Source organism: Pyrus communis, chromosome 2 (assembly GCF_963583255.1).
Source record: "Pyrus communis chromosome 2, drPyrComm1.1, whole genome shotgun sequence".
Classification (NCBI taxonomy): Eukaryota; Viridiplantae; Streptophyta; class Magnoliopsida; order Rosales; family Rosaceae; genus Pyrus; species Pyrus communis.
This window is the reverse complement of record NC_084804.1, coordinates 10129457-10156158: the sequence shown is the minus strand read 5'-3', so window position 1 is coordinate 10156158 and position 26702 is coordinate 10129457. Positions and strand designations below refer to the sequence as shown.

Below are 26702 nucleotides of genomic sequence, written 5' to 3'. Positions count from 1 at the left end.
TAATCAAATATTATCATCCATCCCTTTTATAAAACAAAACCTAATGATCATTATTCATCAGACAAATTGCGACTGGTGGGAGAGAACAAATGAAGACGTAAAACCATCGTTTTATAATTTTTCAAAAAGCCAAGCACAAGATAGCGAAGGCGAGGCGGAAACAACACCCAAAAATCAAAGCATAAAATATCAGACAAAAAAAAAAATTAGAAAAAAAAATAAAAAAAAGAAAAGAAGCGGGAGTGAGAGGGACGCGGGAAAAAGGCGCGTGGAAGAGAAACAGCTTCTCTTGCTTTTACTTATTCTTTACTCGTCGGCTACTCCACCGTCCCTTGCCTGCCTCGCCTTGCCTGCTGCCGACTCTCTCTCTCTCTCTCTTAATTTTGTATTAAACTTTCCGTCGGATAAACCACGGAGGCCGAAAGAGAACAAACACAAACACTAAAAAAATATAAAAAAAGCATCGAAATTATTATTTATTTTAAAAAATTAAATTAAAAAAGGAAAGAAAAAGAGGAAATTTCTGTCTCTGTGAGAGAAAGTTGTAATCGTGTTCCTGTTCTCGTCAGCAAGCAACTCTTCCGACTTCATCTCTTTCCTCTCTCTCCCCAAGAGACTCTCTCTCCTTTCTCTCTCTCTCTAAAATCTGGAACTGTTCTTCTCTGCTCTCAAGAATTCCAAGGTTCGTTATTTGGTTTCCGATTGCTTATTGTTACTGCTTTTCTGAATTTTGAGCTTAATTGCAAGCTTTGCGTCCGGCTAAACTATTGTTCGTTCGTAATTATTGTGTTCTTTGAATCTTTTTGGAATTTGGAAGTGGAAATTTTGAATTTTGAAGTGAATTTTGGGGGGTTTGGGTTCCATTTTGTGTTTTTGCTGCTGCCGAGTTGTGTTTTGGAAGCAGATTGTTGCCAATTGGGACTTGGAACTGGAAGTGCTGCCGCCATTTAAATTAGGGTTCTTCACGTTCCTCCGCCGAGTGCGGCGTTTTCAGTGGACCTGTGCTTCATTTTCTTTGTTTGTTGAGCTTTCACTGTTTTGTAATGGAGTTCGGGGCTTCTTTTCGGAGTTTTTTGTCTTCACTTTCGATTTTACAATTCTGGCAATGTTATTCAGAGGAGGAAAATTGCCGTCAATTGAAGTGCAGACGTAGCGTCTTTAGTAAAGATGACATGGTTCGGGGTATTCTGTTAGGTTTCTTAGGATTGTAGTTTGAAGTTCTGTTAGGTTTCTTCGGGTTCTTGCTGCAGTGTACGTGCTTGATTTTAGTTTGAAGTTTTGTTCGGAGTCTTTGCGCGTATTATCTACTTTATGCTTTGCTCGTTTGTTCCTAAAGAAAAGCATTTGGATGACTTCAAGTTCTATGTTTAGTTTCTACCTTTTGTGCATTCTTACTAATACGATTGTGACAATATGTTTTGGCACCGAAGTGAGGTCAGTTGAATTCTTTGCTGTAAAGTTTATGATACGAGACTTTATGATGAGGCTGTTGCTTTTGTCTTAATCCACTGCAGGATTCCGAGGGTTTCATTTGGATGCAAATGTTGGCTGTTCAATTGAAAGCATTTTACTGGTTTGCTAAATGCGTTGTAAAATAATAGTTAATACCACATTCTAGCTTCTCGTTGAAGTTTTCCAAAGTAATGTTGACTGTACAATAATATGTTTTTGTTCTTCATAGAAATTTGACTGCGAGAAACTGGTATGTTATTCTTGTTACTGTCATTGATTTGTTTTCACAAATTGAAGAATAAGTGAGAAGAAGAGAATCATATTGGATGGGTAATAAGCTCGGAAGAAGGAGACAGGTGATTGATGAGAAATACACAAGGCCTCAGGGGCTTTACCACCACAAAGATGTGGATCATAAGAAACTGAAGAAGCTCATACTTGAGTCCAAGCTTGCTCCTTGCTATCCTGGAGATGAAGAATGCACTTTCGATCATGAAGAATGTCCAATTTGCTTTCTGGTTTGACTTCCACCGTGATCCTTTTTATTGTTCTTGTACTTTCCTTCTTGGTATTCTTTGTCCTCTGCCTTTTGCTCAATACAGAACTAAATTGAAATTTTAAAGCAATCTTTTTTGCTACATTTCCGGTACATTGTAACTGGGAAGTTATTTTTTAATTTTTTCTTAGACACCATTCTCTGAAGAACTCACAGAATTTGAATTTCTGAAAAAAGTTAAATTGAATTTTATTTTGTAATTATTGTTGTTGTGTAAGTCTTCTGACTATCCTATTCCATCCTTTTCTTTTCTTGTTTCAGTATTATCCAAGTCTTAACAGATCAAGATGCTGCATGAAAGGCATTTGTACAGGTTACAATCATGCAAATTTTGACATTTGATATGTCGGCTGTAAATATTTGCATGTGAATTGATCAATCTCCATTTCCTTGCAGAGTGTTTCCTGCAGATGAAAGTTCCTAATTCAACTCGTCCTACGCAGTATCCTTTGTTATTGATGTTATACCTTCAAATTTTGAAGTGCAATTTGAAATTTGTAATGTGAAAACTGTCCTTTTTCATTTGTTACTTTCAGCTCTTTGTGCTTGTTTTACTTAGCATAATTAGGTGCCCTTTTTGTAAAACCACCAATTATGCTGTGGAGTTCCGTGGTGTGAAAACAAAGGAAGAGAAGGGCCTGGAGCAAATTGTAAGCATAGATCTGTCATAAAAAATTGATTTTATTTTGAATTTATGGATTCTTGTTCTACTGATTTTGTCCACTGGATGGAACTTGAAAATTATTTACATTTCTGAAAACTCTGCAGGAAGAACAAAGAGTCATAGAAGCAAAAATTAGGATGCGGCAGCAAGAACTTCAGGATGAAGAAGAAAGAATGCAGAAAAGACAAATAAGCTCTCCAAGAAGAAGCATGGCACCAGTGGAAGATGAATACAGCTCAGTAACCAGTATGCTAACAATAAGATTGCAGATTCTATTAATGTACAGGTATTCATTTGTTTACGTAATGACAAAGTTTTCTGGCAGTTCGATCCTCCACTTCTCCAGAAGAAGGAGAGGAAATAGTTCCTTCTCAAGATTCATGTGCTGTGTCAATGTGTACCCAACCGCCACCTCCAAGAGTGTACAGGTGTACATTTTAATTTACTTTAATTTATCTTTTTATTTCTGGTCTATGTGTTTAACCATGGAACCAATTGGGATTCGAAATGTGAGAATGAAACATCTGTTTACTTGTGTTATCTTGCCCTAGTTTGTAGATTAGAAAAATATATGTTTGCATTTAGAATAAAAAGAAAACAAAAGAGGAGGAAATTACTGCAGCATAATAGTCAGAATAGGTTTCCATATCTTCATGGAACTTTAACTAGTTGGATCCTAGTTTGTGTACGGGTGAATAGGTTCTCAGGTTTCCCATATCACAACCATTTATTCATGCACCTTTCTCCATGTCTCTACCTATGTAGTGCAATTGTGTGTGGAAAAATTAACATTTTTCAGCATGGAATTATCTGGCATTTCACATCATACATGCCAGAGTTTTTTAGATTAAAAGGCTCTTATGAGTGTTTGTTTTACAAGGTACATGACAATTTGAATACGACTCAAGCATGATATGGCACAATTGATTGCCAGCCATGATCCTAATTTCTATTTTAAATTCTGAAACTGCAGGGAGGATGAATTCGATCTGGATCTTGAGGAAATAATGGTCATGGAAGCAGTTTGGCTTTCTATTCAGGTAAACGTTGTAAATTTGTTGAAATCACGAGTCCTGTTTGAAATAAGCTTCATTATGAACTGTATGGAAACCATGTGTTACACTGTTCAAATTGAAATCAAATGCTTTATGATGATTCTCTTAACTTATTTATTTACATTGAAATCTATTATGTGGTCTTTAAGTGCTTCTATGAAGGTAATGAGACTTTTAGTGAGTACTTTTAACTGGAGCTTAGTATGTAGTGATATACTTGACTGACATGGTGACACCCAATAGTGAAATGAAGGCAAGAATGCTTATGTGAACAGAGAGTTGTGAATTGCATATCCTTGAGGCTGAAATGCTCAGTTTGTAATATGTATAGTGTTGGAGCTTGTACTTTTGACATGCGTAACAGACATAAATAAACTATTTTGAGTTGAAGCTCCCTCATATCAAACTATTTGAGTTAAAGATATCTCTATGTAGATAATGGTTGAATTATCTAAGCTTTATATTTAATAATCCTACTTTAATCTTTAGTGTAGAACTTTAAATGAGTGGTTACTAGGAAATATAAGAAATATGCAGTATTTCTAATACGGATGAAAAGTATTCAACGGAGAAAATATTGTTGCTGTTCCCAAAATTTGTTGATTGCATCCTGGCTATTGGTTGCAAAATTCTGTAAACATTTATATTCCTAGATGTAAAACTCTTAAAGTGATATAACATAATGAACACAACATTTTCTATCCAGCCATAGGAATCTTGTTTACAGCAATTATCTAAAAAATATGTATATTTTGAACATGAGTTAGAGTATTTCAAATGTTTTGGTGTTGTTGTCATTGATGATGCAACCGATAACTGTTTTGATTTGTGATAGTTACAAGTAATTTAGTAGTATTTGAAGTTTATACCTCACTTTAGATACTAGATATATGTGTGTGCATTGGTTGTGTTACATTAAATATAAGTGGATGTAATAAAAGTTGTCATTTAGTCAACAATTGCCTAATTTGAGTGACTGGGAGATTATTGAAGTTTTGGCTTTGTTCGATATTAGTTTTTTGGGGTATTTTCTCTTGTATACTTCCCTTGTACCAGGATCACACCTATTTTATTTCGTTTTTTCTTTTTTTTTTCTTTTTTTTTTTTGAATAAATATATCTGTTAATCCATTATGTAAAATTTTTGGCCTTCCAACTCTTCTGTATTGCACAACAATTTTGTTTTTCAGGAGAATGGGAGACATAAGTCTCCATCTTACGTAGATGCTGCTCCGTCTGAACAATTTGTCACAAGACAAAACCTTGTCTCACAAGCCATGGCTTCAGTTTCCGGTTCATCTTCACCATCGGGGGGTCTTGCCTGTGCAATAGCTGCCCTTGCGGAACGACAGCAAACGAGTGGAGAATCCTCCACTAGTCCTGGCGGCAATGTGTCGGGGGTTAGTATGGTTCCTGGCACTAGCAGGTTTTCCAACAGGGTGGACGGAGAACCCGGGAATTATCAAACTGCAGTGACCTCTTCTGAAATGTCGATCAATCACAGGATGGCTTCGATGCAGGATGACAGAGAATGGAATGCTGACACAACACAGATGAGTTATGCAAGTTCTGACACAACAGAAGATGTCGGAAGTACATCTGCACCACCAACGGGGAGTGAGATTGAGGGCGATCTTTCAAATGCCCCAGGTCCTATTGTTCCCGAGAGTTTTGAGGAGCAGATGATGCTGGCCATGGCAGTTTCACTGGCTGAGGCTAGAGCGGCAGCCAGTGGACCTGGAGTTTCCTGGCAGTAGGCTAAGTCAAGATACTACCGATAGTAAACTCTGAAATAGATATGGTGTGGCCACTGCAGTTTGCTAGCTGAGTCTCGAGCACGGAAACTGCACAAAAATAGAAGAACGAAAATTCACGCAACTAGTCAAAAGGTCAAGGTACTGATGATTCTCCCTCACTTTCTCAGCCCCTCTTATGTTTCTATATAGATGCGAAAGGAAAACAGATTATTCTAGTGAAATGAAAGGCTTCTGGTTTTGCTATTTCTTTATGATTTCTTCTCATTACAGCTCGATTAGCGAGTACTGAGGATTGATTTCATTCTATTTGCTTGTTTTACATTGTGTGCCTCGTTGGTACCACATCGGCTGTGAAATGGAGTTCTTTGCTCCCCAACCCCGTGTGTTTGAAAAGAAACGGTTGAACTTCCAGTGCATGACTGCGAATTGTAAGACTGATGTGCATAAAACTTAATTTAATTTGTTTCTAAACAATTGGCGATGTTTGGTATGGTTACATCGGAGGGAGTTAAATCCTAATCCATTGTCTTTCTATTCCGCTCCATGTCGGAGGATCCAAGTTCGGCAGCGAAGTGAGGCCCAAAATTGTTCACAAAAGAAAGTCGTACTTAGGTTTTCGATTGGATGCTTGGGCTCAATTTAAAGAGACAAAAAGAAAACCTACATCTGATTGGGAAAAGATGGATTACAGGACAACCGAGTTTTGTAAACAATGAATTATTGGTAAAAGGAAAGTTATCTTTTAAAAAGTTGGAGTGGATAGAAAGAAATGGAAGCAAATTGTATCTAAGTTGAAGCCAGAAGGAAGAGTATAGTGAATTAGGTGTGTGATTTTTATATATATGAATCAGGCATTGTGAATTTGATCCGTATTACACTATTAACGCTAATGTAAGTTTGATAAGGGTGAGTTTTATATATTAAATTTGAGAGTCGTCTACTTGTTCTTTTTCTTATATTATGATGGTCGCGTCTTTTTTCTCTCGTCATTTGTTGTATAGGTATCACACTCATTGAATTCAAAAATAAGAATCACTCTTATAGCACTTAAATTTTCCGGTCCATTATGGGAGTTTGAATTTTGTATTATTGGTATCACTCAAATTTTCAGCTATTTGATAACTATTTCGTTTTCATCTTTAGTTTTTAAGTTTTGAGTTTTCATTCTATTAAAAACTAAAAACTACAAATCAAAAGTTGAAAGCTATTTTTTGAGTTTTCGGTTTTCAAAAGAAATTCAAACAGATTCCAATCCTTGGGTTAAAACCTAAAATTTTAACCCAGATAATTTTGGTTTTAACCCAAAAACAATTTTTCTCCTCCAACCCTTATGGGTTAAATTTTTAGTCCGAGATTATTAAAGAATGAATTTAGAATATTTTTTTTCTTTCTAGAAGTAACTTTAAAAAAAATTATGTAGACTATTCTAATTTAATTTTATAAACATTTTAACCTAAAAATATTTAGATTTCGATAAATACTGAAAAATCACTAAACCGACACTATGAAACTCGTGGAATGCTATGAAAGAATATAAAACACATAAAATATTTTTTTTTTAATTACTTTAGCCGTTGAATTTAAATTTGGACCATTAGATCTTTTTATTTTTTTTATTTTTTTTTATTTTTTATGGTTGCATTCAATGAATTTATAAAAATAAAACTAAAAAAAATACACATATATGGTGAGCCAGCCCCTACTAACCTAGGGAAATCCTGGACTAATTTTTGCCCCCAGAAATGAAACTCATATTTGCTCCAAGAGTTGGAGCAAGTTGGGAATCTAAAATTTGAGTTTTACTCCAATGATTAGAGTAGGTTTAAAACAATGTTCTAAAAATCGGCCTAGGCGATGAAGGCCCACCCCAATTTTGGACACATCTTTTCAAAAAATTGGTCTCGAGCTAGGCGGTCCTAGGCGGTTTTTTTTATATATTTTTTAATTAATTGTATGCTTTTTTCTTTTGTGGTTTCATGGTGGTATACTTATGGAAATGGTGTACCTAATTTGTAAATGATGGATTTACTACAAGTTCATCCAATAGTGAAATGAATTGGAGCACTTTTGAGGGGATACATACAAAGAAAAGAAATAAACTAGATGCAACAAGGTTAAATAATTTAGTTGATGTCCAATCCAATGCAAGGATCATGATTCATGAACAAGAAGAATTTAGTCTATCATCCAAATCCTCCTCATTATGATTATATGCTTACTGTTTTTTTAAATATTGAACTTTTTGGATGTATATAATTTGTGTATTCTTCTACTTCTATTTTTGCATTTTATCATTCTTTTATTATCCATACAAGTAAGTTTTTTTTAGGTGTAAATAGACACTTATTTACAAGATATATAATAAATTTACATAAATCCGCCTAGGCCCCACCTAGCCTTCCTAGACGCTAGGCCCCTGCCCTCCGCCCGACTAGCGCTTATCGATTTTTAGAACCTTAGTCTAAAAGTACTCTATCTTCTACCTTCAACTCAGACACAATTTGCTTCCATTTCTTCCTATTAACTCCAAAAGGTTTTCGAGAGCGAGGGTGAGTGCCAACAGCTAACAGTCGAAATGTGAGGTGGAGGTGGATTTTATGAGACCGGGCCTCAAAGAAGGTAAAGGGATATCATAAACCATTAACCTTCACATGCAGTGTCTGTTTCTATAATTTCACAAAAGTCAGCTACTCTTTTAGTTCCATTTCCATAAGATTCAAACTTTTCAAGCTTTGCAATTTGAGTGAGGACCACACAATGACCTACATTCCTCACTCTTTGTTTACCTACATTATTGCACTGCACAAATGCCCCTATATCACTTAGAGTGATAAAAGGGATCAGTACCTAGGTATTGCTAATAATTTGACCTTGTCAAATCTGGCTTCCGACCAAAGTTAGGGTTTCACCACAAGTAACTAGAACATTTGAATGTGCAAGGCCCTCGTTGCTCTCTCTCCATACCCAAGGTTTTGTCTTTGATTCTTGATTCTTCTTTTTAAGTATTAATTTTCTCTAGATTATGTTAGTTTGCGTTTGGATTCATCTCAAAGGTTATGTTGGGGCTGGTCACTATAGAAGTTTAACCAGAGTTCATTGTCACGTCTCTTACAATATTGGATTGAAGAACTTATTGTTTTGTCAATTGCTTGTATTTCAATAATATTATCACTTTTTTTTTCTTTTCAAAATATCTATTGTTTGAAAAAACAAAACTTTTGAAATAAATATGAAATGTACCATAAAAATTAATATTTATTAGAAATTTAAGGTGGAAATGAATGTATTTTTTTCTTTTAACAAATATCAATTTTGTACATTTTAATTTGAATTACGAACTCCGTGTACAAATGCAAGTAATACAAGTATCCACCCTGAATTTATCTTCTCTAGACGAAGCTTTAGGGGCTGCAAATTTATACATTGACAAGGAAGGCAGCCAAATCCCGTCTACTTTAATACTGAAGTCATCTTGAATTTGAAGTGTGCCTTTAAACATATTGAGTGATTGAGAGCCAAATGGTAATGCTCAATGCCAAGATTCGAATAAAAAAAGAGAGAGAAAACAAGTGAATTTCAAATATTTCGTTGCATATAATGGATCTCGGATGTTATGTTTTTCTTGCGATTTCAAATGTACTTCATTTAGTTATTTTTTGAGTCCAATGCCTTCTAAATTTTGCAGCAAATTGAGTCTAAAAATATAGTATAAACGCTTACGAATGAGAGTACCAATGGAACCTCTAGGAGGTTTAGGGGTAGGATGAAAAATGTTGAGATTCTACCATAAAATCAATTGGCAATATGATGAGTAACTCAACTTGCTTATAAGCCCGTGCAAGATCCCTCCTCCCATCAACGTAGATTCATTCTCAACACACCCGTTCACGTGTGGAGAATTTCACGCCAAACACGTAGACAACACAAACAGGATGACATAGAGCACATGTGGGTTACATAGAGCACAACCATTAGATTTCAAACGTGAGACAACTACTCTGATACCAAGTTAAACCAACAGGTTTTGATTCTTGTGTAAATTAACACTAAACCATCATAACATATGATCTTGTCTTTTTATTGTAATAATAATGTGACCCCATTACATTATTGTCAATTAGTGCAACACTAAATCATATTAACATGATACTATCTTTTCTTAAACACCATGATATAACTAGGAAATTATAATTATGAAAGTATGAGCAACTTGGCAATCTAGTGGGGTCATTTACACTAGGCGTTTGTTTGCCCTCTTTAACTTTCATTGAATTGGATTGGATTAAAGATTTAGTGCAATCCGTGTTTGTTTGCTCTCGGGACTTAACATTAATGGTACTAGCGAGGACTCGCCTCGACTAACAACGGGGCTAACTGGTCTTAGCGTGTCCTCTCCAAAACCATGGGACTAGCTAAGATGCCTCACTCTGCTCTCACTTCCTCTATCTACTTCTCTCATTCTCTCATGGTTGCTCGTGTCCTAGAATCATGTCATCTCTCTCTTCTAGCATCCTCTATCCTGCGAAATCACACCACCAGACTAAGCAGAAACTGACCTGACCTGCCGGTGTCGTACTGGCCGAAGACGAAGTTGTCAGGGCAGAAGATCTGGCCGAAGGGGGCCAATTGGATGCTGTCCATGGTACCGGGCTCAAGATCTATGGGGATGGCGCAGGGGACGTTCCTGCTGCCGGAGGCCTCATTGTAGTAGATGTTGATCTTCTTGAGCTGGAGATCAGAGCCGGCATCTCCGCGATACCTTCCGATGGGGTCAATGCCATGCTCGTCGCAGATGACCTCCCAGAACCTAGAGCCGATCTGGTTGCTGCATTGGCCTCCCTGGATGTGCAGGTTCTCTCTTTCTCAATGAGATAAGATTCTTGAAAGTTGTGGAATTTGGACAAAAACAAGGGAGAGGGAAGAGAGATTCTTAGTCCAGAATTATGGAATTTGGACGGAAAAAAGGCTAAGGGAAGAGATAGGTTTCTTCGTCTAGAGAGAGTGTTCTAGAACAAGAAAAAGAAAAGAAAAAAAAAACAGAATTAATTATTATTATTTTCATTATTCTGCTTTTTAGTCTGGCACTGCACCAAACGTTTCACTATATCAGTCCAACTTAGTCTAGTCTAAGTCAGTCCAGCTTAATCCCTGAAGCTAGTCCAGTCCGAGATAGTCCGATACAACAAACGCACTAGACTAGATTCAGGAACTAAGCTGGACTGGCTTAGACTAGACTAAGTTGGATTGATTTAGTGAAACATTTGATGTAGTGCCGGACTAAGAAGCATGATAATTTTTTTTTAAAAAAAAAGATAAAAAAAACCCTGTGATATATAAGAAAATGTCCATATTATTTGCTTCAACTTCAATTTCAACCAACATCAGAAGTTCAACCAAATTTTCTAGTTCTCAAATCCGACACCAAAGCAGTAAAAACCAATTAAATTTTCAACCAAAATTAACAAGTATATACACTAAAATTACATAATTCAATCGAGTAAGCAAATAACCATATTTTCATTTTCTATATCAAAGTAGATCCAACTGATAGTCAAATATGATATCACCAACGAAAACTTCATCTGGGTTTCAAACATAATCCGAAAAATCAACCATGGTGTTGGGTTATTCCTAGAAACCAATTAAACCTGCAGATGTATGAGCTTGGAGTCAATGCATGGCTGCCAACGCTGAAGAAGCTCTCATGGTCGCCAACGTATTTGGTGTGACAGAGGAAAAGAATCTCACTCAATCCGAGCTCATTCATCACCCAATTGGTTCATCAAAGTCATCATCCAAAATCCACCATCAGCTCAGTGGCTAAGAAAATTAAAAATCACCCAACAAAGCTTTTCAAAACAAAAATCATACAAAATTATAGAAACTGAAATTCACAGAAATTGATATAAAAAATCATACCACAACCAAATAATTTCTTTAACCTAAAAAATCATAGAGAAATTGAAATTCACAATCATAGCACGGCCAAATCAAATTCAAGTGCAAAAATTGAAACTGTATTCTAAAAAGAGAAATGCTCTCACCAGGAGTTGCTTCACAGCCATAACAATTGCGAGGAAGAAGAAGATGACTAAAAAGATGCAGTCGACGACGTAATCGGCGGAGATGACGCATTCATCGAGGTAATCGGCGGAGATGAAACAGTTGACGAGTTCGTCGTCGGAGATAAGCTGTGTCTAAAGCATGTGCCGTCGAAATCGAGGTCGAGGAGGTGAATCTAGCAGGACAAAGGGAAGTGCTTTACTAGTCCCATGGATTTTGAGGGGACTCGTTAAGCCCAGATAGCGACGCATTTAGTGAACGCGAGTCCCAGCTAATCCGATTAAAACTAGTCCCGTATGGAAACAAACAAGGATTACACTAATATTTATCTAGTCCAATCTAATAAAAGTTAAGGAGGTCAAACAAACACTCCCTAATAGTATCTACACAATACTACACACGCCAGTGCTGTAAAGATTATAAATAAATAAATAATATTAAGCTGCATTGTGTTAAATTTGAATCTAGTCACCATACGAATTTAAAAAAAAAAAAAATTCAACGAGACATAGATACGCTACTTAATTCAACAACATAAATGTGATGATAATGCTCACCGCAAATTAATGTGGTAAGCAAATTATTATGTTTTGAATTGAGTAAGTGTTACACAATTCTTTTCCCAACACTCTCACATACAATGAATTTTAAATGGTTTTACAATAATATAAAATAAATAAATAAATACGAGAGAGAGCGGGGATAACAATTGAATAACTTTTGATATCTCTAGAATTTTTGTTTAGAAAATAATTTTTATGTATTAATTTTTTTTTTTTCAAACGATAGATTTTATTAGATTAGTCACAGACGGGATTTGAACCCACGTTGTTATGTAAGAACTCAACACCTTTTCATCACTGTGGTAAAAAACCACTTGCTATTATCCATTATTTTTCACTTCTTACACATTCTTGGTATTTTTAATCATTGGATTAAACAAAGCTACATAAAATCAATGACAGAATGAATAAAAATGTGCAGAAGAAACTCCACTTTTGGTTTTGGATGTATTGTTTGGAATGAACGATGACAAAGGAGGTGATTCCAAATTAGTCTATTTATTTGCATGCACTGCCTTTATAAACGCACGTATTGACGTATTGTCAAAATGCACATATATTGAGGGATTTTAAATGCACGAATTGTCGTTTAAGAAACAAGAAGAAAACGTTGAGGAGATTTTGAAAAAAGTTTTGAACTTTGAACAAGTTCAAAAGCAGACAAAAAGACAAGATTGAAAGATTAAGATCGATGCAAATGCAGAGTTGGATTTTCCCAAAGATTCTTTACTTTCACATCGATTATTATCAGAGAATTTTAACGAAAAACTCCTACTATTGTTTATTTAAAAAAAAAATTATATTTTTATATTAAAAAATCAATCATAATACTATTTATATTAACCTTTATTTTGTTCTTATTGTTAAAATTCAAAATTTTCAAACATTTTCATTAGTTTTCTTTATTATTATTATTGTGAGTCCATGCTTTAAAATTACTCTTTTGTCCTCTTCTTGTTCCACCCACCTTCTTGAAAAGCTGAATACCACTGTCACTCTCTCACTCACCTTGAATTCAAACTTGCAACCTCTCTCTATCTCTAGGCTGTCTTCTCTTCTGGGCTGAGTTTTTACCGCCTAGTTTTTCATGTGCAAGAAAAAACCTGTCATCTTTTAACACCAAAACCCAACTTGTGGAGCTCAAGAAACCATCCTTTACCATTTTCTAGCAAATGGGTTATTTTCTGTAGTCCCTAATATTCAAAAGGCGAGGTCTTTCATGGAGTTCATCAGTTGAGATGCCACTCAGATCACTGACATTATTTGCCTGGAATCTGCACTTCTAGAGTTTGCAAGGTGAGAATTATTTTCTTCCCATTTCTACTATTATTTCCTCAATTTCGATGCTTTTGCATTTTTATAAGGTGGGGATTTGAAATCTTGTTACTCACAATTTTTCTTTCCCTTGGTTTATTGTTCAAAGATCCGAGTCTTGGCATTTTTTTTCTGTCTTACTTTGGAAGTGTGAGGTACACTTTCTTGGGACTTTAACTTCCATTTAGAATTCGAGACCCTCCAGAAAATGTAAAATTACAACTGAAAAAAGGAGTGTAGTTGGGTTAAAACATGCAGTGTCAGCATGTTTGAGATTCTGAGAGTCCTTGATAGTTGGTTTGCTTCAATCTTTTGTTGATGGATTGGAAATGTTTCATTCCATAGATCAATAATAAAGTCACCTCTTATAAAGTACATGAGGTTAGTGGTGTCAATTTGAAGGTTATACGTTCACTTTATTATTGTTAAGCTTTAGAAAGGCGGATCAACGGCCCACTACTAATCAACTCCGACACAAAACCTATAAGGTGTAGGGGTTTATCACAAAAGACATGGGTGCAATTCACAATAGAACAAAATTAAGATCCGTTGTATTTTTTGTTTTGGTAAGATTTCCGATGTAGGGCTTTACATTCTTCAACGACTATAACTCTAAGCAATACGAAATTGGCTAGCCGTGGTTGATTATTGCTTGACACGATCTTATAAAATGATAATCATCATAGGACACATTCAGAATGATCATCATAGCCATGGGTGAATGGTAGTATTAAGGATTGTAGCTCGGAGGTGTTCCCTACGGTGTGCAAGATACGGCAGCTGAAGGGAGCCTTCCACGCATGTGCCTGGTCTTTGATCCCAAGATTGGCAAACAATGCGGTGGACTTTGTTGTGTCGCACTTTGGCGCGGAGATGTGCAACTTGGTTTGGGTCATCCGACCCCATCTTCGTTTGTGAGGGTCCTGAACAAAGACGGGTTACCTTGCCCACCTAGTTAGTTTTTTGTGGTTGTAATGGACTGGTGTGGTTTTGATCCGTGCCTACCTACCTCCCTTGCTTCCAGTTAATTAGCTTTGTATTTGCTTGCCCGGTGTGGCTTTCCTATTTCTTCTGGCTTCAGCCCTGGCAATGCAATATTCCCAGTTCTCAAAAAAAATAAAAAAAAAATAAAAAAAGAAAAAAATAATCCACTTTTCAGCCTTCCTGCACATCACATGAGCTTTGTCAGGGGAACCAAAGAAAAGTGGATGCAATTTTAGAGCCAAAAATGTCAAATGACGAGAGTGCCACTGCAATGTGCAACCCCAAGAACTAGTTTCAGCTCATTAGGTTGAAAAATATGCCTGCATTTGATAATGTGGGGAAGAGGGACTTTTGAGAAAGTTTTTGCACTGTCCCAGAACCATACTAGCTGAGATATGCAGGCCATGCGGAGCATGGGGTTTTGTAAAAGTGAAATTAAGCCTTGAATTATGTAACAACTCAAATGCATTGCATTTCTCTCTCTCTCTCTCTCTCTCTCTCTCTCTTTAGGAGACTAGGACCATTTGGTGTGTAAATCTGCATTCCCATTTACCTTCTGATGAGCACAGAGCACCCGAAAACGAAAACATGTCACGTGTTTTAGAAAATCATTTTTCCAGATGGGTTCATCTGTGCTTGTAGACTATGCTGGATCTGTGCTTAGCAGGGATATTTGATTGTAATCGCCCTAGTATGTTTAGCATTGATATGCAACAGCATGGAGTTTTTAGTCGATAGTACGACAGTATATGTCGAATATCATTCTTATATTACTCAGTTATGTGTTTTATTCTAACTACATTTTTTCTTACGATCACAAGTTAGCAGAACACAACCCTTCATCTTCAGCGAATCTTCTAAGCGCAGCAAATGCCGCGATCAAGGTTAGAGAATGCTCATTATCCGTAATCTGGGTTTGGCTTTTGTGTCCATGTGTGTTTATGTATATTCCTTAATCTTGCAGTAGATTTTTTTTTTTTCTTCTTAACCTTGCTGGTCCGAAGGTTATCATTTTTGAGTACATTGTGCGGCATAACTTGACAACAGAACTAATCAAGATCTTAAATGTGATCTGTATTTAGTGTCTAAGAGGTTCTTTTGCTTAATCAGGCCATTATTTGAACTCTAGTGGTTTTTATTACATGTCTTAAGCTTGACCCTGAGAGATATGCAATTACATATGAAAATGGAATTAGTATCTGATGGAAAATTCTTGTCGGGATTTTGGGGAATAGGGGCTCTGAAGTGGTTCAAAGGCCGTCTCCTCGAGGCTCACATCAGCTCAGGACATCAAGCTCTGATTCAGATCCACTCCATCATCGACCAATAACTGATCGAAGTCCAAAGCTAGGAGGGGATCGCCGTTCCCCAAGAGGTACACAATCTGATCCACTAAACCAAAAGAAGATTGGAACCCGCCTGGCTGATTTGGAATCCCAACTTGGGCAAGCACAAGAAGAGCTAAAGATACTGAAAGAGCAGTTGGCTTCAGCCGAGGCTGCAAAGAAAGAAGCACAGGAGAAACTGGAAAATAAAACTAAGAAACGAGTTGTGACTTCTGAGCCAGTGAAGATCCATGAAACGCATCCTCCATTGGAAAATCAAGACTCTAACAAAACGGACAGCTGTTCCTCTGATGAAGTTCCAGATGACATCCAAAAGGAAACTGATGTTTATGAAGTCCCAGTAGAAAAAGTTACAGTTGAGCCCAAGGTTGAACCTAGTGAGACTGATCAGGTGGAAGAAGAGACAAAACCAGTTGATATATCAGATGAACCGCCATCATTTTTGGAAGCAGAGAAACTTTCCGCCTTACGTGACCTAGCTTTGAAGAATGATGAGATAAACATGCTAAGAGCTGAGTTGGAAGAGAAAGCAAAGCAGCTAGAAGTGTTTGGTGAAGTAAATCAGGGTTTAAAGAATCAGCTAAACGAAGCAGCATTAAATATTTTATCTGCCCAAGAAAAGGAAAAGGAACTGTCCTTGAAGTTAAGTCAGCTTGAGGAAGAGCTGGAAGCAAGTAAGGCAACTGCAGGTCAGTTGAATGCGAAGCTGCAGGCAACAGAAGGAGCAAAGGAAGCGCTGGAAGCAGAAATAAAGAAGATGAGAGTGCAGACAGAGCAGTGGAGAAAGGCAGCAGATGCTGCTGCTGTAGTACTTGCGGGGGTGCGGAGATGAATGGTAGGATTTCTGAGAGGTGTGGCTCCATGGATAAGCACTTTGGTGGAGTATTTGAGACATCAGCTGGTGGCTACGCGGGCTTTGTGGGGTCACCTGCTGATGACTTGGACGATGGGTTCGGTAGTGGTAAAAGAAAGGGTTCCGGCATAAAAATGTTTGGTGACTTGTGGAAAAAGAAAGGCCAGAGATAAGAGGTCCTTTTTATGTATCTCTCGCCCACACTCGCGCTGAATTTTGAAAATCTCTGTTGTTCCGTTGGTGTGTGATAGTAGCAAAACAGTTTCTTACTGTTTCAGACTCGGTAGGCAGCGCGTTTAGGATCCGCCGTCGTAGTACGCATGTTTTCCTAGTAATTTCAGTCGTGTATAATTGTTTAAACGATCTTGACATGTTTTATTTCAGTTTATGAGTGAGGCTTTGGTGTACCTCCTCTAATAATTTTTTTTTTGCTGCCTTACCTTAATGCAATGTCCAACATTTCCTTGTGATACTTTCATCATTTTATTTCGTATACAATGACAAAAAGTACTTAATCATTGCTAATTAACAAACTACCTATTTTGAATATAAGCGATATTCTATGATAATCTACTAGGAAAATCCTTCACTTATCGCTAATTAACTACATAACTATCTACCTATGCGCTAAAGTTCTCATTATAAACTATATAATAAGGATAATGATAAGGTAGATCAAATTTTTAGACCAAATTTACAAATCAAGTGATGTGTCACCAATAGAAAACAAATACATTACTCAACACTAAGATAATAATCCAATTATCAACAACCATTTCATATGTTTTACAAAATATGCATGTGAACTCACGTTGCACTAACTTTTGCGAGTCACAAGCCCTTGTGCGATCATCACAAGCTGCTCATATTATTATATCAAAGTATAATTTGTGGCACGCAAGAACTACAATTTATGATTGTGATGAAATATAAATTTTTATAATAAAAAACTTGTCCTATAACCATTATGGTTTTTCTTATATACGCGCGTTCTATAGGTTTTTTTAGGTTATTTTTGCAATTGTATTTGTCAAGGAAATATTGCATATATTAAGCAACTGTTAGAATTTGTTGTTTGTACTTGCATAGATTGAAGCGGCACCTAAACTTAAGTTGGATATTTCTCTATGTAGCCAACCCCACAACCCCTTGAGATTTAAGATGTATAAGGAAATCTCGAGCTCTTGTTTGTACTTGCATATTTCTCACCAAGCATAGTCGGGTTAGGGTTACATAATAAAGTTGGCAGCCTTCACACACCCCTTTATGTGGAATACCTAATTGGGTTTTTTTTTTCCATGTTCTAAATTATTTGATTATTGATTAAGTAATTGACCAACTAAATTAATAACACTTGGTGGATTTTTAGTGGAAAAAATATCAACCAATGTAATTTTCTTGATTTCTAAATTAAATGATCTAAGAGTAGATGTCACCTAGTATTACGATCTAATAATATTCATTTTCACTTGTAAGTGCGAAGCTTTAAGTTCGAATCTCATAGATGACAAATCCGTTCCATTTCTTTCTCTATTTTTTTTTTGTTGGGTCAAACAGAACTAATTTCATTAAAAAAAGAAGATGACAACGGCATAAAATGGAAACGGGAATGTTTGATAAGGGGTAGTAGGTGCAGGTCTTTCCAGCTGCACCCATTAGTTGCACTCTTTAACAAGGTTAGTACCAAGTCAATGGTGAATCGTTTGAGGCCTTCGATGAAGAAGTTAGTAGGCCTCCGTCATGTAGGTAGATAAGTGAGGATATTCTTATTTAGAAAACTCTACAAACAATCCAAAACAACCCAAACATAAAGAAATACAAGACCAGGCCCAATAATAGAGCCCATAACAGCCATAAAGGAAAGAAACCCTAGATCTGAACAAAGGAACTAGTTGTCTCTACCCAAATAGTCACACTATCGTCGCGAAGCAGCCACCGTCAGAAAGGACCAACAAACCATATTGACGAACGGAAAATGGGGGTGGCAAACCACATAGAATAATGAGATTAAAAGCAACAATCTCACTAAAGTGACTCAACTCTCACTAAGGTGGCTATGCTCCTCTCATGGATTCACTCAAGAGGATTTCTCTCTCAGTTCATTGAGTTTTTTCTCTCTCAATTCTCATAAGTAAGACACTACGTATTTTCTTCCAAACTCACTAAAGTTTGGATACACTTAAGATTGGTTTTCAAAGAAATGTATAACATGCCCGTTGGTTAAGCATTTGGCTTTGATGGCATACACGTAAATTTTATTACAATTGAATGGTAAGTCCAACAAGTTGAATGGTAAGCCAAAGTTGTCCTCTTTACGTCCCACCTATCCATGCTAGTGAATGCATGTTTCTCTGGTAGCTTTAAAAAAGGGTTAGAGCGATCACATTTTTAAATTAAATTTTGTAAATTAAATGATATGTTTGTTGATAATTAAATTATTATTTAAAAGATAATTAACGTGCTTATTTCTTATTAGTGAAACATCATTTGAGTTGAAAATTAAATTTGAAATTCTAATATACCTAACATTATTCTTTCGAAAAACGTACACCACCCTTATGTTATGGACTTGGCTTCTCTGCCCTCCCAGTCCCATACACTCTCATCTCCTCCTATTTTGTGCGGTCACGGTTAAGACACGTCAACATTTTATATTGATTTTTTTTTATAGAGATAATAAGACAAAAAATAATAGTGATATAAAATGTTAATGTGACTTAATCGTGATCGCACAAATAAAAGAAGATATAAATATATGAGAACTGAGAGGGGAGAGAAGCCAAGTCCTTATGTTAGAGCCCTCCACTGCATTATACTGTCACCAACTTTTTTCTTCATTTTCTATTATTGCTGCTCTATCGGGTCCAACGACATACCTATGTTGCTTCAGATATCAGAAGTACTGCTTTTTATTGACCAATCTGTCGGATTGCTAGGAATCCTTTGACTGATCTCTTGCCTCCGGATGAAATTTATATGCAAACGAAAATTCATAAGCTTACAGTTGTCAGAAAAAATATAATGTTGAGAATGAATTTAATATTGATAGAATAATAAGTCTTGCATGAATTTAAGTAAATTATGCTATTTTCTATTGTTAATTGGTTTTATGGTAGAATCTTAACATTTTTTATAGTATCAAAACATTTTGTCTCGCGTGTGAAATCCAACGGCCACATGTATTCCACATCTCCTGATTTGTGTCGTTTATATATTAGGCTTAAAACTTTGACACACATGATGAGGTGTATTGGAAATGAATTCTACATTGATGAAAGAAATAGTAAATAAATTGAGCTACTTCCCATATTAGCAAAAAAGGGAAAAAAAAAAGGTATACAGAGTATACAATTGCAACTTCAATTTAAGAGTCGTGTACTACTACTGCATAAATCAAATATTAATCTCTGTATACAGAGTATACAAATTTAACGTCAACTTAGGAGTTGTGTTCTAGTACTGAATAAATCAAATATTGATCTCTGTCCAATGCTAACCACTTATTTTCATGGTTAATAGACCTGTCAAAGGTGGGCACTTTTTCTTCTCCGGAGGTGGTTTGAAATCCAACGGCGGTCGAGGCTCAAACAACTTATCTGCAAAGTCCGAAAAGAGCAAACCTAAAGTGGAAAATGGAATTAAGAGGAAAAACATAACTAGCTAACAAGACCATCCTAACAAACTAATAATCTGAACCACAATAATTTACCGCTCAGTCTTTGAAAACATATAATTTACTCACAACCAATGCTTGGGAGAACTTCATGCTTAAAAGTACAATTTTGAAATAATTTATTTGAAAATTATAATGAATTAACTTTTATTTAATGAGAAGCAAAAGAGGCTGGACTAGTTTGTTGCCAAAAAAAGTCATCTTTGTGACCTCAATTCCGTGTATGAGTTCGTGAATGGAGTTCAGTAGTTAATCATTTATTTCTTTATTCACACTTTGTAGAAGTTCTGACAAAATCTAGTTTTTGGTAACTATCAGCAGTTTATGTTCAGATAAATACTGTCTCTCAATCAAAGCCATTAAAATATTCAGAAATAGCTCTTCCTAAACCAAAAAATGCAAAAACGTTACCCATCTTCCTGTACTAGCTCTTCAAGTATGGATGCAAGGCCTGGAAGAGGTTCTATATCAGTGCTAATGCTAGTGCTCAAAGAATCAGGATCTACAGAGCCATCCTGTGAATAATCAAACTCATCAGTTGAGAACTATAAACAAGACTACAAGTGATATATCAAAGATTAGCATGTTACGAACCTGTGGTATTACTTTGTCTAATGTTTCTAGTTTGAGTACTAGTTTGAGCTGTTAGTCCAAGGAAAAAACTCCAAAATTCGATTTAACACTAAAACCCCCAATTTCTTATTTAATTTTCTAAATTAAATCTATTTACAATACCAAAATCTTCAAATTAAGGCATTAAAGCCTGATTCTGACCTTAGAAAGAAGAAAAATAAAGAATTAAGAAAAGATGGATACCTGGCTGGGTGCAGTCGAGAGGAAGGAAGGATGAGGAGAAGGCTGCCTGGGTGCAGTCGAGAGGAAGGCTACGCGAGACCGAGCGAGAGATAGGCAAGATAAGCTAGAGGGAAGAGATGAGAGAGACTGAGTGAGAGAGAAAGATAGGGAAGAGAGACAGGCAAAATTTGGGAAAATTTAAATAAAAAAAAACGCCTATTTTTTACAATTGCACCGTCAAAATTTTAACAAATTCCGCAATGCATGTATACATTATGACGTCGTGCAAAGTGTTTTTGCATGACGACTCCATCCTGGCGTCGCTCAAAATGTTTTTGCGCAATGACCCTATCTTGGTGTTGCGTTATATTTAAAAAAAAAAAATTATTATAAAATTTACTGAAAATGTGACTTTACTCCCTTCAAATTCAATTAAAACCCACAATAATATATTTTTCTAACAAAAACTCGATCCGAACTACAATAATAAATTTAAAGCTACTTAATAAATATACATACCATTCAATTTCTTAAGTGTGACATCCCACATCGCCTAAGGGAGTGATCCTTATATGTATATTCCCATCTCTACCTAGCACGAGGCCTTTTGGGAGCTCACTGGCTTCGGGTTCCGTAGGAACTCCAAAGTTAAGCGAGAAGGGGGCTAGAACAATCCCATGATGGGTGACCCACTGGGAAGTTGCTCGTGAGTTCCCAAAAACAAAACCGTGAGGGAATGGTAAGCCCAAAGCGGACAATATCGTGCTACGGTGGTGAAGCGGGCTCGGGAAGTGATCCGCCCTAGCACGAGGCCTTTTGGGAGCTCACTGACTTCGGGTTCCATGGGAACTCCGAAGTTAAGTGAGTAGCACACGCAAGCACTCCCAGGATGGGTGACCCATCGGGAAGTTACTCGTGAGTTCCCAAAAACAAAACCGTGAGGGAATGGTAAGCCCAAAGCGGACAATATCGTGCTACGGTGGTGAAGCGGGCCCGGGAAGTGATCTGGCCCGGGCCGGGATGTGACAATTGGTATCAGAGCCTAACCCTGGCCGTGGTGTGCCGACGAGGACGTCGGGCCCCTAAGGGGGGTGGATTGTGACATCCCACATCGCCCAAGGGAGTGATCCTTATATGTATATTCTCATCTCTACCTAGCACGAGGCCTTTTGGGAGTTCACTGACTTCGGGTTCTATGGGAACTCCGAAGTTAAGCGAGTAGCGCAAGAGAGCACTCCCAGGATGGGTGACCCATCGGGAAGTTGCTCGTGAGTTCCCAAAAAAAAAAACCGTGAGGGAATGGTAAGCCCAAAGCGGACAATATCGTGCTACGGTGGTGAAGCGGGCTCGGGAAGTGATCCGCCCCGGGCCGGGATGTGACATTAAGTGTTATATGTACAACATAAATAAATTTAAAGCTATTTAATATGTATATATATGTATCATTGAACTTGATGAGATATGCATTCTATGAAACTAGTTTTAACGATCAAATTGTCAAACTTGTTTAATATACTTCGAGATAGCATAAGCCAAAAATCACAAAAAACAAATGTTCAAAGATCAAGTAACGGGACAAAACTTTTCGACAGTTATAAACAAAAAATCACAATTTAACGGTAGTTTTAACTCCGATTTTGATGATTTTTTACAGCTACACTCCTTGACCCTATATGAATACAATGAAAGAACTCGATTTTCAATTTAAAATATTTACACTAGTAGATACCACAAAATCTTATGTTATACTTAATGAAAGTATAAATAAACTCCAAGTGTTAATGAATCTATTGTTTTGATGGGATACGCATTCTAAGAAACTAGTTTCAACGATCCAACCATCAAACTTGTTTGTATATACTTTGAGATCCCATACGCAAAAAATAAACATTCAGAGATCAAGTAACGGGACAAAACTTTTCAACGGTTATAAACGAAAAATCACGATTTAACAGTTATTTTAACTCCGATTTTGATGATGTTTTACAACTACACTCATTGACTCTATATGAATACAATGAATGAATTCGATCTTCAATTTAAAATATTTACACTAATGGATACCACAAAATCTTATGTTATACTTAATGACAATATAAATAAACTCGAAGTGTTAGTGAACCTATTGTTTTGATGAGATACGCATTCTACAAAACTAGCTTCAACGATCTAACCGTCAAACTTGTTTATATATACTTCAAGATCGCATACGCCAAAAATCGCAAAAAACAAACATTCAGAGATCAAGTAACGGGACAAAACTTTTCGACAGTGATATACGAAAAATCACGATTTAACGGTAGTTTTAACTCCGATTTTGATGATTTTTTACAGCTACACTCCTTGATCCTATATGAATACAATGAACCAATTCGATCGTCAATTTAAAATATTTACACAAGTGGATACCACAAAATCTTATGTTATACATAATAAAAGTATAAATAAACTCTAAATGTTAATGAATTTATTGTTTTGATGGGATACGCATTCTACGAAATTAACTTCAACGATCCAATTGTCAAACTTGTTTGTATATGCTTCGAGATCGCACACACCAAAAATCACAAAAAACAAACATTCAGATATCAAGTAACATGACAAAACTTTTCAACAGTTATAAACGAAAAATCACGATTTAACAGTTATTTTAACTCTGATTTTATTGATTTTTTTACAGTTACACTCCTTGATCCTATATGAATACAATGAACTAATTTGATTGTCAATTTAAAATATTTACACAAATGGATACCACAAAATCTTATGTTATACCACAAAGTTGTTGACTTTGCATGACGCAGGTGTGCATTAGTTGCGCAAAATAGCTTTGCGCGACGTAGGTGTACCTTCATCGCGCAAAGGATGTTTACTTGACGCGGCCTGTGCGTTACGCGAGATTTTGGCTCCAAACCAAGGCTTTTACCGTTTTTTTCCCAACATTGTGCGACGAAGGTGTTCCTTTGTTGCGAGAAGCTGTTTGGGTGATGGCGGTCTTCGTCACGCAAAGTTCCGTTGCGCAAAACGCCTTTGCGTGACGTTTTGTTGTCACCGTTGCGCAAACATACTTTGTGCAACGTAATTTGCTTTGTCACGCAAGTATGTTTTTGTACTAGTGGCAACCGATGTTTTAATTTCGATTCTCGTCACTATAATATTGTTTATAAATACAAAAATGTTGGGAGACATAATACTATACAAAAGATTAGTTCATATGTTTCTAAGATAATTAAGTACATATGTATATCGGTACAGTGTACCTAAGTGTTGGAATCCCACATCGGCTAGAGGGAAAGGAGAAAAGCAATTTAAAAATGATTACCCCATTCTAACTAACATCAAAGCCTTTTGTGATAAAACTCCACACCTGACGGATTGGGCAGGTGGTAATTACTAAGTTAGGGACGATATCGGTGTTGTTGGAATAGGGTCCTCGGTCCATCGACCTGAAAAATTCTATATGCTATCAGAGTCAGAGGACAGGCTCGTATAACGACGTGATTGGGTGGGTCCTCATTGGCCCTACGCAATGGGTGAGTCCTAACATGGCTCTACGTAGGCCAATGTTGCCACGTGATTGGGTGGGTCCCCATTTGGTCCAGCATGTTGGGTGAGCCCCGACTTGGCTCCACGTAGTTGCCGATGTGTGGATCTCCATGTGTGACCCACAAAATGGGGTCTCACGTGAGGGGGCATGTTAGAATCCCACATCGGTCAGAGGGAAAGGAGAAAAGCAATTTAAATAGGATTACCCCACTTTAACTAACACTGAGTCCTTTTGTGATAAAACCTCACACTTGACGGATTTGGCAGATGGAAACTACCAAGTTGGGAACAGTATCGGTGTTGTTGAAATGGGGCCCTCGGCCCGTTGACCTGAAAAAATCTACACTAAGTTTGAAACCCCTTTCCATAATTTAGATTAACACGGTGTAAAAATTTTGTCCTTTATAAAAAAGGAATAGGATCCTCTGCGGATCCTCTTTGTGGGGATTCGGAGGATTAATCAATCATGTTTGTTCATCATATATCGTGCGATTAGAAATCATTTTAATTTTTAAATTTAAAATTAAATATAAATAGTACCTAACGAAAACTGACCGCAGATGTACGATGAACAAACACAATTGATTGATTCCCGAATCTTCAAAAAAAGGATTCAGAGAGAATCCTTGTCCTATAAAAAATGAGTTGACACTAACGTATAGTGGCTTGCATCTATAATAGATAAAATCATGTGTCACTGATGATGCAAGGTGCAAGAGTGTGGTTGTTTGTTGACCAAGAAAAATTATTAAAGTAATGATCACTTTTAGTTCATTATACTTTAATAATATTTTTTTTAAAAACAACCAATATTATCTACACTAAGAGAGCGGAGAGTATGCCAACCCTCACAATGGGTCAGCAATAATGTGGTTCAAATTCGTCTTTGAAGATAATTAAAGTTAAGGCCTCTCACTTAATTATAGTAATAAGTGGCTAATAATATGTATTAGCTATACCATTCTTCGTGTTAACAATATATTTAAAACAATTTGAGATAAATCCAAAAGTTACACTGTAAGGGTTACTAATTTTCAAATTGTTGTGGCTATTTATTTACATAATTTTTTTTTCTTTCTTGTTTCTTTTTCTTCTACTGATTTTGACTTTGTGTATTTTTTCTCTATAAGGGTTTGATTAATTTTCAATTCGGTTTCGGATTCACATTCTTTCCCTTCACTTTCTTCTACCTTGTACTCATCCTCTTCATATTCTTTCTTTTCTCTCTTTTATTAAAAAGCGGGAGAAAACTTAAAATTATATATCTACTGCGTTTTAATGATTTCTCGGGAGCCCGAATACTAGGGCAAAAATGTCCTCCCGAACGTCATCTCCTCATTAGAACAACATTCTAAATAGGGCTCCTTTTGGAATGAAAGTAGTATTGGTGAACGAAACAAGGATTATAGATGAGAATATTGGACCAACGCCAAGGGAAACACTTCCACTGAAAAACGAAGTTGAAAGGGAGTAGACGAAATATTTTAATGAATAACCATGTCCAGTGGCGGAGCTAGCACTTCATGCATGAGGTCAAAACATAAAACAAGTTACAAGAAAATTTTCAATTTTTACACAAGAAAAATCAGTGCATTCAATTAATATGATGCTCGTCTTTTTTTTATATCTCGAAAATTGTCTATGAGTTTTTCTTTTGTTAATAAATGACCTGCAATTGAGTTTATGCACGTATTAAATACTAAATGACAATGCAATTGCGCAAAAGATTACAAATGTAACTTCATCTTCCTCGTAAATTAAGAATCGAAAAGTTGAAGAAAATATTTCAACAAAAAAAAAAAGTAGAAGAAAATATTGAGTAGCAACAGAACAAACTAGCAAATAAGCTTGAACACGATCTCCTTTCTTTTATGGATCTTCCACTTTTACAACCTTTCGAAGATTATTTGACTGAATTAGCCCACAACAAATTCTCATTTTTTTTAAAACAAGAATATTGACTATTCACTGTTTTTTGGACAAGAATTTATATGACAATTGTATCTTCAGAAGCATGATTTTATGGACTTTTTTGTATGTCGACATGAATTTCAGGGATACAAGGAAATGTCGTAATGCGTC

At 36.3% G+C, this 26702-nt stretch overlaps 1 protein-coding gene, 1 long non-coding RNA gene and 1 pseudogene across 4 annotated transcripts; 2 read left to right on the top strand and 1 right to left on the bottom strand.

The window, feature by feature from the left end:
* The first annotated feature begins 344 nt into the window (after window positions 1-344).
* LOC137726223 (E3 ubiquitin-protein ligase DA2L-like) lies at window positions 345-5726 on the top strand. 3 transcript variants are annotated; one of them, XM_068465115.1, is made up of 10 exons: window positions 345-682; window positions 1515-1600; window positions 1750-1970; window positions 2270-2321; window positions 2405-2450; window positions 2577-2658; window positions 2777-2918; window positions 2998-3100; window positions 3646-3712; window positions 4917-5726. In XM_068465115.1, exons 3-10 carry the CDS (start codon window positions 1779-1781, stop codon window positions 5481-5483), a joined length of 1251 nt encoding a protein of 416 aa, XP_068321216.1. In that variant the 5' UTR covers window positions 345-682; window positions 1515-1600; window positions 1750-1778; the 3' UTR covers window positions 5484-5726. The 3 variants fall into 3 exon arrangements, with proteins under 3 accessions (XP_068321216.1, XP_068321215.1, XP_068321214.1); XM_068465114.1 differs by having other exon boundaries at window positions 1515-1640; XM_068465113.1 differs by having other exon boundaries at window positions 1515-1970.
* A 7409-nt stretch (window positions 5727-13135) lies between these two features.
* LOC137727102 (interactor of constitutive active ROPs 4-like) lies at window positions 13136-17029 on the top strand (annotated as a pseudogene).
* A 2959-nt stretch (window positions 17030-19988) lies between these two features.
* Window positions 19989-21251, bottom strand: LOC137722765 (uncharacterized). The gene is made up of 3 exons (XR_011066787.1): window positions 21096-21251; window positions 20691-20794; window positions 19989-20226 (listed from the first exon to the last, which is right to left on the bottom strand). It is a non-coding gene; the product is annotated as an uncharacterized lncRNA (long non-coding RNA).
* Between the last annotated feature and the right edge of the window lie 5451 nt (window positions 21252-26702).

Coding starts and splice junctions, on each gene's coding strand:
- LOC137726223 (XM_068465115.1), top strand. CDS start 1,779: ATGGGTAATAAGCTCGGAAGAAGGAGACAGGTGATTGATGAGAAATAC. Junction 2,451..2,576: donor AATTCAACTCGTCCTACGCA/GTATCCTTTGTT, acceptor TAGCATAATTAG/GTGCCCTTTTTGTAAAACCA. Junction 2,919..2,997: donor TGAATACAGCTCAGTAACCA/GTATGCTAACAA, acceptor GTTTTCTGGCAG/TTCGATCCTCCACTTCTCCA.